At 53.4% G+C, this 15408-nt stretch overlaps 2 protein-coding genes across 7 annotated transcripts in view; one reads left to right on the forward strand and one right to left on the reverse strand.

Moving 5' to 3' along the window:
• ALDH16A1 (aldehyde dehydrogenase 16 family member A1) overlaps positions 1–9218 on the reverse strand; it is a 19547-nt gene extending 10329 nt beyond the window's left edge. Inside the window, exons 1-5 of one of the 2 annotated variants that reach the window (XM_023182654.3) lie at positions 8974–9218; positions 2191–2293; positions 1685–1811; positions 914–1092; positions 256–333 (exon numbers count right to left, since the gene is read on the reverse strand). In XM_023182654.3, coding sequence (XP_023038422.1) covers positions 256–333; positions 914–1092; positions 1685–1811; positions 2191–2293; positions 8974–9063 — 577 coding nt within the window. In that variant the 5' untranslated portion in view covers positions 9064–9218. The remainder of the gene's footprint in view (positions 1–255; positions 334–913; positions 1093–1684; positions 1812–2190; positions 2294–8973) is intronic. The other variant, XM_023182655.3, reaches the window with a different exon arrangement.
• On the forward strand, positions 8889–15408 carry PIH1D1 (PIH1 domain containing 1). 5 transcript variants are annotated; one of them, XR_002724570.3, is made up of 11 exons: positions 8889–9019; positions 10768–10861; positions 11173–11239; positions 12058–12237; positions 13442–13489; positions 13634–13695; positions 13790–13871; positions 14248–14377; positions 14611–14686; positions 14917–15160; positions 15287–15407. XR_002724570.3 is itself a non-coding variant. In XM_023182678.3 (11 exons), exons 1-11 carry the CDS (start codon positions 8982–8984, stop codon positions 15326–15328), a joined length of 963 nt encoding a protein of 320 aa, XP_023038446.1. In that variant the 5' UTR covers positions 8892–8981; the 3' UTR covers positions 15329–15408. The 5 variants fall into 5 exon arrangements, 4 of the variants coding, with proteins under 4 accessions (XP_023038446.1, XP_023038449.1, XP_023038448.1 ...); XM_023182678.3 differs by having other exon boundaries at positions 8892–9019; positions 15017–15160; positions 15287–15408; XM_023182680.3 differs by having other exon boundaries at positions 8917–9123; positions 15017–15160; positions 15287–15408.

Raw genomic sequence — 15408 nt, forward strand, 5'->3', positions numbered from 1 at the left:
CCAGGAGTCCAGGCCCCCAGTCCCTCCTCCCTCTGATCCGGTAGTCCAACCCCCCAGCCCCTCTTTCCTCAGACCCAGGAGTCCAGGCCCCTGGCCCCTCCTCCCTCAGACCCAGGAGTCCAGACCCGTAGCCCCTCCTTCCACAGACCCAGGAGTCCAGGCCCCAGGCCCCTTGTCTCTCAGACTCGAGTTTGGGCCTGACAATCCCCTCCTTTCTCAGACCCAAGAGTCAGGATCCCCCAGGCCATCATTTACCCACAGCCAGGGCAGGGCAAATCCTCCACATCATCTCAAGGAAGGAGAATGTGGGTGGCAGGATGAGGCCAATTACTCCTGCAAGAAGAAAATGAGGCGAGAGGCAAAAAAAAAAAAAAAACCAGTCAGGCGTGGTGGTGCATGGTTGTAGTCCCAGTTACTTGGGAGGCTGAGGTGGGAGGATTTTGACGCCAGGAGGTGAAGGCTCACAATTATAGTGAGCTATAATTGCACCACTGTACTCCAGCCAGGGTGACAGAGAAAGACCCTGTCTGAAAAAGAAAAAGAATGAGGAGACTGGACGCAGTGGCTCATGCCTGTAATCCCAGGCCCTTTGGGACGCCGAGGTGCGTGACTCATTTGAGGTCAGGAGTTGGAGAGCAGCCTGACCAACATGGTGAGACCCCCTTCTCTATTAAAACACAAAAATTAGCTGGGTGTGGTGGCGGGCGCCTGTAATCCCAGCTACTCAAGAGGCTAAGGCAGGAGAATCACTTGAACCCGGGAGGCGGAGGTTACAGTGAGCCAAGATCGCGCCACTGCACTCCGGCCTGGGTGACAAGAGCAAAACTCTGTCTAAAAGAAAAGGAATGAGGGGATTGGAGCTGGCCCTGCTGGGTCATGTGAGAGGAGAGGGCTAGGGACTCCAGGGTCTCACCCATGGGCTCCCAGCCTGCCAGTGCCTCCTCCTGGGTGGATGCCTGGATTGCATGGTAGTGGAGAAGCTGCTGGGCCAGCTGGACATCCCCGTCTCGAACCTCTCGAATAGCCCGCCCAGTCACCAGGGATTCCAGGGTCCACAGCAGCCGCTGGTGCTTCTGGATCACCTTGGCCAGCCTGTGGAGAAAGCAAGAGGGTGCTCATTTTCCAACAGGCCTCAGCCTCACAGAGTCCTGGGCTGCTCGTATATACCTGGACTACAATCCCCATGAGTCCAAGGCATCCCCACCATTTACCTGGGGCAAAGGGCAGTGAAGATCTATGGGAATTGTAGCCGTGGAAACACAAACCCTGAGGATGCTGTGTAAAGGTCTTGGCCGCTGGAAATCCCTGAAGCTTCTGGGAAATTGAGTCTTAGCTTCTAACCCCAATTGCATTTTGGGAAATGAAATCTTTGTCTCTAGCTGCCCCCAAAGCAGCTAGGAAATGGATTTAGGGGCTTCAACAGCCCCATTGAACTGCTGAGAAATGGAGCCCCAATGCGCTTCAAGAATGTCCTGTGAAATACAGGCTTTGCGGCTTCTAGTCTCAGTGAATAGTGGACAACGGATGCATGTTTCAGCCACTACTGCCCACAGCACATACTGGGAATCTGAGCCTTAGCTGCAAATTAATTCAGTGGGATCTTGGGAAATAGCCTTTGTTCCCATGGTCTCGAGTGGATGCTGGGGGTCCCCGCCTCCCAGGGTCCACACCTCAGCTGCATCACCTGGCCAGGTGCTGGCCCCGGACGACACCAGGGTGGGCACTCCAGCTCTTAAATGCCGTCCTGGCTGCCTCCACGGCGGCGGCCACATCCTCGGCCTGTGCCTGCAGGCAACTGGCCAAGTTCTCTCCTAGGGAGAAAAGTGGAGGGACTCAGATGGCAGGAGAGATGGCGGGGAGCCCATGTCAGGTCTGGAGGGGGCTGAGATTTTCAGAGCCTGGATCAGCCCAAGGGTGTAAAGCTGGTCCCCATTCTCTGCTGGGTCACGGCTATGATCACCTCCAGCTCAAGGACAGGATTTTCACAGACAGCAGTTTCACAAAGCCTCCACAGAGAGCCGGAACCATAATTAGGGTGACTGGTTTCAGAAGGAACCAGACATTGCAGTCCCTCTCACCACCAGCTGCTTCTTGCCCTCAGGGCCCTAGGCAAGGGGAATGGGTGTTGGTGGGTAGGGCTAGAGGGCACAGATACCTCTCTTCCACTAATGACTGGGGGACATCTCGTACCTGTGATGGGATCCTGGCAAGGCACTGAATTCCTGTGTTCAGGCTTTAACCACTTCCCATTCACATAGTGGCCCAAGCACCGGTCCTGGGTGTCCAGCCAGGCCTGGGGGAGGTAAAGACAGTTTGGAAAGGGGTTCGGGAGGAGCTGGGGCAGTTCAACCCCTACCCAGAATCCTCTAGGAGGGGACATCTGTCTCCCTCTGCTCCATCAGCTAATTCTTTTCCTCCTATTGCTTTTTTTAAAAAAAGTTTGTGGTAAAATACAGCATTTCAAAGTATACACTTCAGCAGTTTAGAGGCATTCTGTGCATTTACAGTGTTGTGCAACCATCACCACTCTCTAGTTCTAGAACATTTTTCCCTTTTTTTTTTTTTTTTTTGAGATGGAGTCTCGCTCTGTCGCCCAGGCTGGAGTGCAGTGGCATGATCTCGGCTCACTGCAAGCTCCGCCTCCCGGGTTCACGCCATTCTCCTGCCTCAGTCTCCCGAGTAGCTGGGACTACAGGCGCCCGCCACCACGCCCAGCTAGGTTTTTTGCATTTTTTAGTAGAGATGGGGTTTCACCGTGTTAGCCAGGATGGTCTTGATCTCCTGACCTTGTGATCTGCCCACCTCGGCCTCCCAAAGTGCTGGGATTACAGGCGTGAGCCACCGCGCCCGGCCCCCCCCCCTTTTTTTTTTGAGACGGAGTCTCGCTCTGTCACCCAGGCTGGAGTGCAGTGGTGTGATCTCAGCTCACTGCAAGCTCCGCCTCCCGGGTTCAAGCCATTCTCCTGCCTCAGCCTCCCAAGTAGCTGGGACTACAGGCGGCCGCCACCACGCCCGGCTAATTTCGCTTTTTGTATTTTTAGTAGAGACGGGGTTTCACCATGTTGGCCAGGCTGGTCTTGAACTCCTGACCCCAAGTGATCTGCCCGCCATGGCCTTCCAAAGTGCTGGGATTACAGACGTGTTAACATCTTTAATTCATTCAATTAGGGTCTCAATTGAGTCCTTGGGCTGGTGCCACAATAGTGACGCCTAGTTGGAGTCCACTTTGGGAGGCTGAGGTGGGCACAGCCTAGGAGTTCAAGACCAGCCTGGGCAACATGGCGAAAGCTCATCTCTTCAAAAAATACAAAAAGTTAGCTGGGTGTGGTGGTGAGTGCCTGTAGTCCCAGCTACCTGCAAGGCTGAGGTGGGAGGATCACTTGAGCCCAGGAGGTGGAGGCTGCAATAAGCTAAGATCACACCACTGCACTGCAGTCTGAGTAACAGAGCAAGGCTCTGTCTCAAAAAAAAAAAAAAAAAAATTTTTTTTTTTTTTTTTTTTTTACCACATCTCACTCACCACATGTCCTCCATATTTCTTTCTTTTCTTTTTTTGTTCCTTTGAGACAGAGTCTCGCTCTGTCGCCCAGGCTGGAGTGCAGTGGCGCAGAGTCTGCTCACTGCAAGCTCCGCCTCCCAAGTTCACGCCATTCTCCTGCCTCAGTCTCCCAAGTAGCTGGGACCACAGGCACCCGCCACCATGCCCGGCTAAATTTTTTTTTTTTTTTGTATTTTTAGTAAAGATGGGGTTTCACCATGTTAGCCAGGATGGTCTCGATCTCCTGACCTTGTGATCCACCCGCCTCGGCCTCCCAAAGTGCTGGGATTACAGGCGTGAGCCGCCACGTCCGGCCTTCTCCTCCATATTTCTTTCTCATCCTGATCACATCTTCTCTGCTGCTAAATCCAAAACACACTGCTCACTTTCTCCTTCTACAGATTCTCCTAGCATCTCTGATGTCACATATTCCTGATTTTTCTCGTACTGGCCCTTCTCCTTTTCTTTTATTTTTTTTTTGAGACAGAGTCTCACTCTTGTCGCCCAGGCTGGAGTGCAATGGTGCGATCTTGGCTCACTGCAACTTCTGCCTCCTGGGTTCAAGTGATTTTCCTGCCTCAGCCTCCTGAGTAGCTGGGATTACAGGCGGCCGCCACCACGCCCAGCTAATTTTTATATTTTTAGTAGAGATGGGTTTCACCATGTTGGCCAGGCTGCTCTCAAACTCCTGGCCTCAGGTGATCCACTCGCCTCAGCCTCCCAAAGTGCTGGGATTACAATCATGAGCCACCATGCTTGACTTCTGTTTTCTCTCTTTTTATTTATTTATTTATTTTTTTGAGGCGGAGTCTCGCTCTGTCGCCTGGACTGGAGTGCAGTGGCCGGATCTCAGCTCACTGCAAGCTCTGCCTCCCGGGTTTATGCCATTCTCCTGCCTCAGCCTCCGGAGTAGCTGGGACTACAGGCGCCCGCCACCTCGCCCGGCTAGTTTTTATATTTTTAGTAGAGACGGGGTTTCACCGTGTTAGCCAGGATGGTCTCGATCTCCTGACCTCGTGATCCGCCCGTCTCGGCCTCCCAAAGTGCTGGGATTACAGGCTTGAGCCACCGCGCCCGGCTGTTTTCTCTTTAAAGCAAAAAAAGTTACTTAGAAGTTCCAAACTCAAACGCCCACAGGGAAAAGAGACATCTGTGAGATAGTCAGGGATATTTGATCATGAACTGGCCATTGGATGACATTAAAGAATGACTGTTGGCTGGGCATGGTAGCTCAAATCTGTAATCCCTGCACTTTCCCACACTGAGATGGGAGGATTGCTTGAGACTAGTCTGGACAGACACAGCAAGACCCCATCTCTACAAATAAAAATAAAAAATTTGCCAGTCATGGTGGTACACACCTGTAGTCTCAGCTACTCAGGAGGCTGGGGTGGGAGGATTGCTTGAGCCCAGGAGTTCCAGGCTGCAGTGAGCTGTGATTGTGCTACTGAATGCTAGCCTGGGCAACAGAGTAAGACCCTGTCTCAAACAAACAAACAAAAAACAAAAAGAATGAGTTAATGTTGTTAAGTGTGGTAATAGACCATGGTAGTTTTGTAACAAAATGAACCCTTATCTGTTAGAAGAAAAGATTCAAATATTTATAGGAAAATACTGTGACATCTGGGATTTGTTTAAATTACTCCAAAGAAAATACAGAAGGAAACAGCGCTGATAAATGTTGATGATGGTCAAAGCAGAGTGATGGGTAAATAGGAGTTCAAAATAAATGCTAATTATTCTGTGGAAGTTTGAAAATTTTCCCCCAAAAGAAAAACAAAATTCCAAAAGAATGTCCAGAGGGTTCCAGGAGGCCTGAGAAGAGGGCCTGGATGAGAAGAGGAGCTTACGATTCATTGAAAGGACAGGAGCTATTGGTTCCAGATGACTTTTGTCAGGGAAGTTGAGCCAAAGTTTGACACATTTTGGAATTTTATTTTCAAGAGGACCTCCCGGATGTTTACATGGAATCAATTGTCCAGCATTTCACATTTTCAAAAATAAAGTTCAGGCCAAAGAAAACATGTTTGTTGGTTGAGTCTGGCCCAGAGAACATGGGTCTGAAATGCAAGGGCTCAAGTCCAAGTCTCAGCTTCACTTTTTATGTTTTATTTTTATATTAAAAAAGATGAGGCCTAACCGTGTTGCCTCACCATGCTGCCCAGGCTGGTCTCGAACTCCTAGGCGCAAGAGATCCTCCTGCCTCAGTCTCCCAAACTGCTGGGATTACAGGTGTAAGCTACTTGCCTGGCCTCAACTTCTTATTTTTTTAAGGGAACACGGTCTCATTCTGTCACCCAGGCTGGAGTTTAGTGGTATGATTACTGCACCTCCTAGGCTCAGGTGATCCTCCCACCTCAGCCTCCCGAGTAGCTGGGACTACAGGTGTGCGCTGCCACCGCTGGCTAATTTTTTGTTTTCTGTTTCTTTTTTTTTTTTTTGAGACAGAGTCTTGCTCTGTTGCACAGGCTGGAGTGCAGTGGTGCGGTCTTGGCTCATTGCAACCTCCGCCTCCCGGGTTCAAGCGATTCTTCTGCCTCAGCCTCCAGAGTAGCTGGGATTACAGGCGCCTGCTACCATGCCCGGCTAATTTTGTATTTTTAGTAGAGATGGGGTTTCACCATGTTGGCCAGGCTGGTCTCGAACTCCTGACCTCAAGTGATCCGCCCACCTGGGCCTCCCAAAGTGTTGGGATTACAGGTGTGAGCCACCATGTCTGGCTGCCTGACTTTTTTTAACATACCCACCAGGCAAAATTCCAACTGAAAAGGACTATCTCTATCATATCCTGCTGAGCAAAGTTCCCAGGAACAACCTATCACATCCCAGCAGAAAAAGGGCCAAACTGCCTGATCATAGGAACATCTTGTCAATATCCTGCCAGGCAGCAAGCCATACTGCCCAGACCCCTCCCGCCCATACCTAGAAGTACCCTAGCCTGTAAGCAGCGGTGGGCTCCAGCATGAAGCTGGTACCCCCATCTCCGCAGGTTTTTGCAATATACCTGTGTTGCCGTAGACCTCCTGGGTCCCTGTCTTTCTTTCACCCTCGCCTTCCCTTCAAAAAACCTAACACTTGGTATGGCTAGTTTTTTACATTTTAGCCATTTAGGTGCATAGTGATAGCTCATTGTGGGTTTAATTTACCTTTCTCTCTCTCTCTCTCTTTTTTGTTTTTTTTGAGACAGAGTCCTCACTCTGTTGCCCAGGCTGGAGTGCAGTGGCACGATCTCAGCTCACTGCAACCTCTGCCTCCGGGTTTAGGCCTCAGCCTCCCGAGTAGGTGGGACTACAGGCGTCTGCCACCATGCCCAGCTAATTTTTTTGTATTTTTAGTACAGATGGGGTGTCACCGACTTGGCCAGGCTGGTCTCGAACTCCTGACCTCATGATCCGCCTGCCTCAGCCTCCCAAAGCGCTGGGATTACAGGCGTGAGCCACCGCGCCCGGCCATTTTTTTGTTTGTTTGTTTATTTGTTTTTGGAGACAGAGTCTTGCTCTGTTGCCCAGGATGGAGTGCAGTGGTGCGATCTCCGCTCACTGCAACCTTCGCCTCCCAGGTTCAAGCAATTCTCCCACCTCAGCCTCCCGAGTAGCTAGGATTATAGGCAAACACCACCATGCTGAGGTAATTTTTGTATTTTAGTAGAGACGGGGTTTTACCATGTTGGCCAGGCTGGTCTCGAATTCCTGACCTCAGGTGATCTGCCCACCTCAGGTGATCTGCCCGCCTCAGACTCCCAAAGTGCTGGGATGACAAGTCTGAGCCACCATGCCTGGCCCAATGTTTTGTATTTTAGTAGAGACCAGGTTTCACTATGTTGCCCAGGCTGGCTCGAATTCCTGAGCTCAAGCAATCTGCCTGTCTCCGCCTCCCCAAGTGCTAGGCTGTGCCAGGTTTCTGATCCAGTCTCTTCCACCTGGGCCATTGCTCTGGCCTCCTGCCCTCCCCCTCAAAGAAGCCTAAGCTTCTTCCACCTGGGTACTGAGGGACCCCAGGGGATCATGAGAGCCCCGTGAGGGAATTCTGAGAGTGCCTGGGGAAATGACATAAAGTTCGAGGCGCCCTACTTATTTGCAGGAACCCCACGAGGGTTCTGGGGGCCTCCGAGGGATCATGGGAGTCCTAAGGAGGTTCTGAGGACCCCCAGGGGATCATGGGACCCTCATGAGGACTTCAGGGGTTCCTGAACAATCATGGGAACCCTATGGGACATTCTGAGAGCTAGAGAGATTGTAGGAGCCCCATGAGGGTTTTGTGAGGGGCCATAAGTAATTACAGGAAGTCCTGATGTGGCTGGGTGCAGTGGCTCACGCCTGTAATCCCAGCACTTTGGGAAGACAAGGTGGGTGGATCACTTGAGGCCAGGAGTTCAAGACCAGACTAGGCCGGGCGCGGTGGCTCAAGCCTGTAATCCCAGCACTTTGGGAGGCCGAGTCGGGCGGATCACAAGGTCAGGAGATCGAGACCATCCTGGCTAACATGGTGAAACTCTGTCTCTACTAAAAAATACAAAAAACTAGCCGGGCGAGGTGGCGTGCGCCTGTAGTCCCAGCTACTTGGGAGGCTGAGGTGAGAGAATAGCGTGAACCCGGAAGGCAGCAGAGCTTGCAGTGAGCTGAGATCCGGCCACTGCACTCCAGCCCTGGCGACACAGCGAGACTCCGTCTCAAAAAAAAAAAAAAAAAAAGACCAGACTAGCCAACATGCTGAAATCTTGTCTCTACAAAAAGTACAAATAAGGTTGAGGCTGCAGTGAGGTGCGATCACGCCACTGCACTTCAGTTTGGGCGACAGAGTGAGACCCTGGCTCAAAAACAAAAACAAACAAAAAACCCAAACCGGAAGTCCTGATATATTCTAGGCTCCTGAGAGTTCCCGTGAGGGCACATGAACCCCACGAGTATTGAGGGGCCCTATGGGATCACGGGGTCAGCATGGAAGTTCTGAAGGTCTCCGGGTAATCAACGGGATCAAGGGAGTCCCTCAGGAGGTCTGGGGTGCTCCGGAGGCCCATGAAAGCCATAGGATGTTTTAAAGAGTCGTGGAAAGACAATGGAGGTTGTGGATCGCCGGAGCCCCACAGGAATCTTATGGGGTCTGGTGGTGCGTGTCAGGTTCTCAGGGGACCCTGAGGAATCACGAGAGCGTCTAGAGGAGTTTGGGAAAACCGCGGAAGCACGACGAGAAGTTCAGGATCAAGGGGCAAGAGGACCGCTGGGGAAGATGGGAACAGACTAAATGGCCGAAGCCGCCACCGCCAAGGCTCAAGGGAACGTCCTACAGGGCGCGATCCTATTGGGCGGCAGGAATCACGGGGACTGAGAGAGGCGGAGTTGCTGAGCTGCCGCAGTGGATGACGGGACTCCGCGCGAAAAACCGGGCGCCCAGGCCTGGGTAACGCAGCGGGCAGCGCCAGCCGGGCAGGCTCTCACCAGTGCGCATGCGTGGCTCTCCGGCACCGGTCCGTACTCCAGCGAGGTGAAGATCTCGTGGGCGCGGGGCCCTGCACGCGTCGCAGCCATCGCCTACCCGGAACGCTTTCCGCGAAGACTGGGGCGCTCTGTGTTAAGGGGAACCTTGAGGTCCGAAGGGCCACACCTCCCGTTCCAGCCCAAAGGGGCAGGACTAATGGGAATGGGGTGGGGCTACGAGATACAGAGAGCAGCCTCGCCCACACTTTTTGCCTTAGGACCTGTTGGCCCAGCCTACGGGGAAGCGTATTTAGGAGCATGCGCACTGCTTAAAACGGGGAGAAAGGCTAGCCAGGCATGTGGGTACTTTGCGATTAGTTAGGAGGGCTCCGGATTTAGAAGGATCGGCGTGGCCGGGCACGATGGCCCACGGCTGTAATCCCAGCACTTTGGGAGGCCGAGGCGGGTGGAACACCTGAGGTCGGGAGTGCGAGACCACCCTTACCAATATGGTGAAACCCCGTCTCTACTAAAACGTGAGCCGAGCTGTGGTGGCACGCGCCTGTAATCTCAGCTACTCAAGAGGCTGAGCTAGGAGAATCACTTGAACCCGGGAGGCGTACATTGCAGTGAACCGAGATCGCGCCACTGCACTACGGCCTGGGTGACAAAGGGAGACCCTGTCTCAAAAACAAAGAAAAAAGTAATTAAAAAAAAAAAGGGTCGTCGTATTGATGCATCTTCCCAGTGCCTTGTTTTATAGTAGCAGGAAGTGCAGGTTTTATTTGTTTTACCTTTTATTTTCTTGAGATAGGGTCTCCCTTTGTCGCCCAGGCTGGAGTGCAGTGGTCCGAACACAGCTGACTGTCGCCTCGACTTTTCCGGTTTAAACGTTTCCCCTGCATCAGCCTGCACAGCTGGGACTACAGGCGCATACCATCAAGTCTGGCTATTTTTTTCCTTTTTTTTTTTTTTTTTGGTAGAGACAGGATTTTGCTATGTTGCTCCGACTGGTCTCGAACTCCTGGACTAACGCGATCCTCCTGCCTCAGCCTCCCAGCCTGAAAGTGCAGCTTTTAGTTCTAATTATATTTACTAGGGGTCGGAGCTAGATCTTGCAGGAAGTGATAATTCAAAGATAAAAAGGGTACGTTTTAGGATGGACATTGAGATTAAGGTTTTGAAAATGCAACCTTCACTGCAAAGTAACGGGGCCAGTTTTGGTTGTGGAAAGAGTGGAAGTGTGGCACTTTTTTTTTGTTTTTAAACAGATGGGATGTGGGACGTTATCTCATTGTATTGCCCAAGCTGGTCTCGAACTCCTGGCCTCAAGTGATTCTCTTGCCCTGGCCTCCCAAAGTGCTGGGACTACAGGCATGAGCCACAGCGCCCGGCCGGAAGTGTGGCTTTCACAGATACAGGAAGTGTGGCATTTAGGGATTCGCCTTGGTGTTTATTTTTGATTGATGCGAAGGGCGTGGCCTGTCGATAACGCGATACCAGCTTGTGAGTGAACATGGGGTACTCGGAAGTGTGGCGTACTCCAGTCTTGTGTTTACGGATAGACCGGAAGTGTGGCTTCGTTTACAATTCGGCAAGTAGGACGGAGAGCGCATCCAGAGATACAGATTCCCAACGGCTTTGACGACGGTGTTCGGTCTTGAATGGAATTGTAGTCTTAGGCCAGTCTTAGCTTTCTGAACCGGATAATAGGTATCCGGAGTCGATTGAGGGCCAGAGCAAACACTGGGGTTCGGATCCTGAGCAAAGTTCCCCACGTTGAGGGTCTTGAGGACGCCTAGATCTCTTTTCCAGGGCCATGGCGAACCCGAAGCTGCTGGGACTGGAGCTAAGCGAGGCGGAGAGGATGGGTGCTGATTCGGCGCGATTTGAGGAGCTGCTGCTGCAGGTGCACAGTGACCAGAGCCCTGGATTCTTGAGTATTCGGGGATTTTGGCGGGGTGCTCAAAGATGGGACTACAGTTGCCAGAATGCACTAGAGTGGGAACCGGGCCTCGGGGAATTCAGGTTGATAGGCTTCAAGTTTGCTAGGTGGGGTTGCGGTTGTTCCTCTAGTTCCCAAAGGAGAAAGGGGACCTAAGCCGTTCAATTTCTCGCGTTATCCACAGCTCTCATAGATAAGAATTGCTCCATTTGAGGAACAAATGAGGGGTCTGATGGCACAGACTCCAAGCCTGGAGGTAGTTTTACTTTATACAGGCCTCGAAGGAGCTCCAGCAAGCCCAGACAACCAGACCAGAATCGACACAAATCCAGCCTCAGCCTGGTGAGAAAGGACACCGGAGAGAGAGGGACAGGAGACCCAGGGAGGCCAGGGGCAGGGGATGGAGAGGAGGAAGGAAAGAGACATGAAAATAAAGGCCTGGGATGGGGGTGAGGTGAGCAGACACCCACAGAGATCACCTTAGGACAGAAAGGAGGTGGAGGACAGAGTAGGAGTAGGTAGGGGCCAGAGAATCAGAGATAGGAAGAGGCCGGGTGCGGTGGCACGCACCTGGAGTCCCAGCTACTTGGGAGCCTAACACAGGAGAATTGCTGGAACCCAGGAGGCAGAGGTTGTAGTGAGTGGAGATTGCACCACTGTACTCCAGCCTGGGTGACAGAGCGAGACTCTGTCTCAAAAACAAAACAAAACAAACAACAAAAACAAAGATAGGAAGAGAGGCTGGGCACAGCGACTCAAAACTGTGATCCCAGCACTTTGGGAGGCTGAGGCGGGAGGATCACCTGAGGTCAGGAATTTGAGATCAGCCTGGCCAATATGGTAAAACTCCATCTCTACTAAAAATACGAAAATTAGCCGGGCGTGGTGGTGGGCGCCTATAATCCTAGCTACTTGGGAGGCTGAGGCATGAGAATTGCTTGAACCTGGGAGGTGGAGGTTGCAGTGAGTCGAGATCACGCTACTGCACTCCAGCCTGGTTGACAGAGTGAGACTCTGCTTCAAAAAAAGAAGGGGGGGGTGGGGAGTGGAACAGACCCAGAAAAAGGGGGACAGGGCAAAAGAAAAAGAGCCTGGAGAGAAAGGATGGGTACTGGGACTTGTGCAGAAAAGGATTGTCATGACTAACCCACTCCCACCAGGTTTCTGCATAAAGACCAACTCCTCAGAAGGGAAGGTTTTCATCAACATCTGCCACTCCCTCTCCATCCCTCCTCCCGCCGACGTGACCGAGGAGGAGCTGCTTCAGATGCTAGAGGAGGACCAAGCTGGGTTTCGCATCCCCATGAGTTTGGGAGAGCCTCATGCAGAACTGGATGCAAGTCAGTGCCCTCAGAGGACCCAGGAGTCTGGCCTGCTAGGCCCCTTCTCCCCTAGAACCCAAGAATCCTGGGCCCAGGACCCTCCTCCCTCAGCTCCTGGAGATCTGGCTCTCCAATCTGATGATTTTCCCTATGGTAGATCTCTAGTGCCCTGGGCATCCCAAACCCAGGCAGTCCTGGTTCTGCCACCTGGCCAGGCTGGCACTTTTCCATGCCCCACTCCGGGGCCGGGAGGCCTGGGCAGAGTGCTCCTCGTGCATTAGTGGATCTCCTGGCTTTAGTCCTGATCCCGCTCTCTCTTTCTTTTTTCTTTTTTTTTTTTTGAGATGGAGTTTTGCTCTTGTTGCCCAGGTTCAGACGATTCTCCTGCCTCAGCCTCCCAACTAGCTGGGATTACAGGCGTGCGCCACCATGCCCAGCTAATTTTTGTATTTTTAACAGAGTGGGGGTTTTGCCATGTTGGCCAGGCTGGTCTCAGACCCCTGACCTCAGGTAATCCGCCGCCTCAGCCTCCCAAAGTGCTGGGATGACAGGTGTGAGCCACTGCACCTAGCCTGCGGCTCTCTCTTTCATTCCATTTTCTCCTCTGCCCTTCTCCCCTGTCTCCATCTTCGTCTTGCCTCACCTCTGTCCCTGTTTCTGTTTCTATGTCCTTTTTTCCATATGTTTCTGGAAGCTTTCTGGGACCAAGCTCTAGGCAGTGCCCCGGGGAATAAGGACCTATCAAATTCACATTCCACATTCTAGAAACTCCCTGTCATGGGCGGGGCTCAATGAGGTGGATGCAGTATCAAAAGGGTGCTTTGGAGGGGGCCACCCAGCACAGCCTTGCGATTGCTCCTCACCCACATGAAGGGGTCAGGGAAGGCTTCCTGGAGGAGGAGGTGTGGGATAAGATTTGAAGGAACAGGAAGAGTTCAGCAGGCAAAGACAGAAGAAAGTTCTAGGTAGAGCGGCCCGGAAATGGGAGAGAATGATTAGATTGGATCAGCCAGTAATGGAGAGTGACTGAAAGAAATTCAGTGGGCCGAGGTTGCTAGAAAAATGAGGTTTTCTCCAGAGGTGGGAGGGGCAGACCACACAGGGACTCCAACGCCAAGCTTGCGGGGCTCAGACCTTCACTTGGGAGCACTGGGGAGCCAGAGGAGAGCTGTGAGCAGGGGAGGGATAGGGTCAGCTCAAGTGACATTACACTGATGGACAGGAGATACGAGGCCGGGGAGGAGCCTGGACGGACAGTCCGGAGTGCACAGTGAGTGCTCAGCTGTCACTTCCTGATGTCTCTGTCTCTGCTTCTTGCAGCCGCTGTCCCTGAATGTTTCTTCCCTGTCTGGGTCTGGGCTGTGGGCTTCCTGCAGAGGGCTGGGGGGCCCTCACCCCCTTTTTCTCCCCGCAGGAGGCCAGGGCTGTACCGCCTACGACGTAGCTGTCAACAGCGACTTCTACCGGAGGATGCAGGTGGGGGGCAGGGCTGCGGGTGAGGCCTGGGCAGGGGTCTCCCCCTCCACCCTCCCCCCCACCGCCTGTCCTTTCCGTCTCTCTGTCACCCCAGAACAGCGATTTCTTGCGGGAGCTCGTGATCACCATCGCCAGGGAGGGCCTTGAGGACAAATATCACTTGCAGCTAAATCCGGGTGAGGGGCAAGGCCTGGGCCATCGGGAAAGAGTGGAGCCAGGGGCGGTTTGGGGGACACCCCTGGGAGAGGAGGGGCTGGCTTGGGCAGGGTGTCCAGGAGTCTGTGCTACTGGGAGGGGGTGGAGTCTGGACGCCCTGAAGGGGCGGGGCCAGGAACATCTCCAGGGCTGGGTTTTATTGCGGCTTATCATGGGAGGGGGGGTGACTAAGGTGGGCGGGTTTCCTGGAGCCAAGCCTGGGTGTGTGGTCAGATCCCAAGAGTCCCGGTGAGCCGGTGGAGCTGATCCCGGGAGGCTCTTGGCTGTGCAAGGCCTCCTGAGAGAGCAAAGGGAACGCTGACCTGTACAATGTTTGACGGCGCTCCTGACCCTCAGAATGGCGCATGATGAAGAACCGGCCATTCATGGGCTCCATCTCGCAGCAGAACATCCGCTCGCAGCAGCGTCCTCGGATCCAGGAGCTGGGGGACCTGTACACGCCCGCCCCTGGGAGAGCTGAGTCAGGGTGGGCTTTCGGTAGATCCCCGGTCTCATGTTTCCTCAACGCTCTTGGGAATCCCTCCCTCCATCCTCCCACACTGGGTGATGCCCTGGGGCCCTGGGCACTGAGAGAGGGAAGAGAGAGAACTCCTGACTGGGAAGGCGTTCTGAGGCACTAAGGCTGGTTAGAGGGAGAAAGGGAACGCCAGGCAAAGACCCGGCAGCTGTGCTCAGCCCTGGGCCCTTGTTCCTCCTCAGCCCTGAAAAGCCTCACCTGAACCTGTGGCTGGAAGCCCCCGACCTCCTCTTGGCCGAAATTGACCTCCCCAAACTGGTGAGTTTTGCCCGCTGGGCCAGAGGAGGGGAATGAGGTCTGGAAAGGTCAGGGACTGTCTCTGAGCGAGAGTGACAAGGGGCTGTTGCTGGACTTGTCAGCTGCATACTCTCTCCCAGGAGGCCCACAGGCCACCTTTGGGTGCTGTCCTGAGGGCGTCCGAGGGATTGTAAGTGCTCAGTTGTTGAGACTTGTAATTGCTGTCTTCTGCCTCTTCCCTGGGAGATTAGACCCTTCAAATATAGTTTCCCAGCGTGTGAGGCTCCCATGCCTGGTCCAGGTGACCGTCCTGTTGCTGAGGAGGGTGACCTGATTCCACCACCTCCCCAGGATGGAGCCCTGGGGCTGTCGCTGGAGATCGGGGAGAACCGCCTGGTGATGGGGGGCCCCCAGCAGCTGTATCATCTCGACGCTTACATCCCACTGCAGATCAACTCTGATGAGAGCAAGGCAGCCTTCCACCGGAAGAGAAAGGTGCCTGGGGGAGGGGTTCGGGGAAGCCGGGACTTTGGGGAGCCTGGACTCTGGCTCCGAGGGAGGGGGACCGGGGGCTGGACTTCTGGGTCCTGGATCCTCATTCTCTTTGCTCTGTCTCCTCAGCAATTAATGGTAGCCATGCCGCTTCTGCCGGTGCCTTCTTGATCAGGGTGTTTCCCTGTGCTTCCGAGATGTGAAGAAACTGCTGGCTTCCCTAAAGTTGAAATAAAAGATTTTTGTCTTTG

The sequence above is a fragment of the Piliocolobus tephrosceles genome, chromosome 21 (assembly GCF_002776525.5).
Source record: "Piliocolobus tephrosceles isolate RC106 chromosome 21, ASM277652v3, whole genome shotgun sequence".
NCBI lineage: Eukaryota > Metazoa > Chordata > Mammalia > Primates > Cercopithecidae > Piliocolobus > Piliocolobus tephrosceles.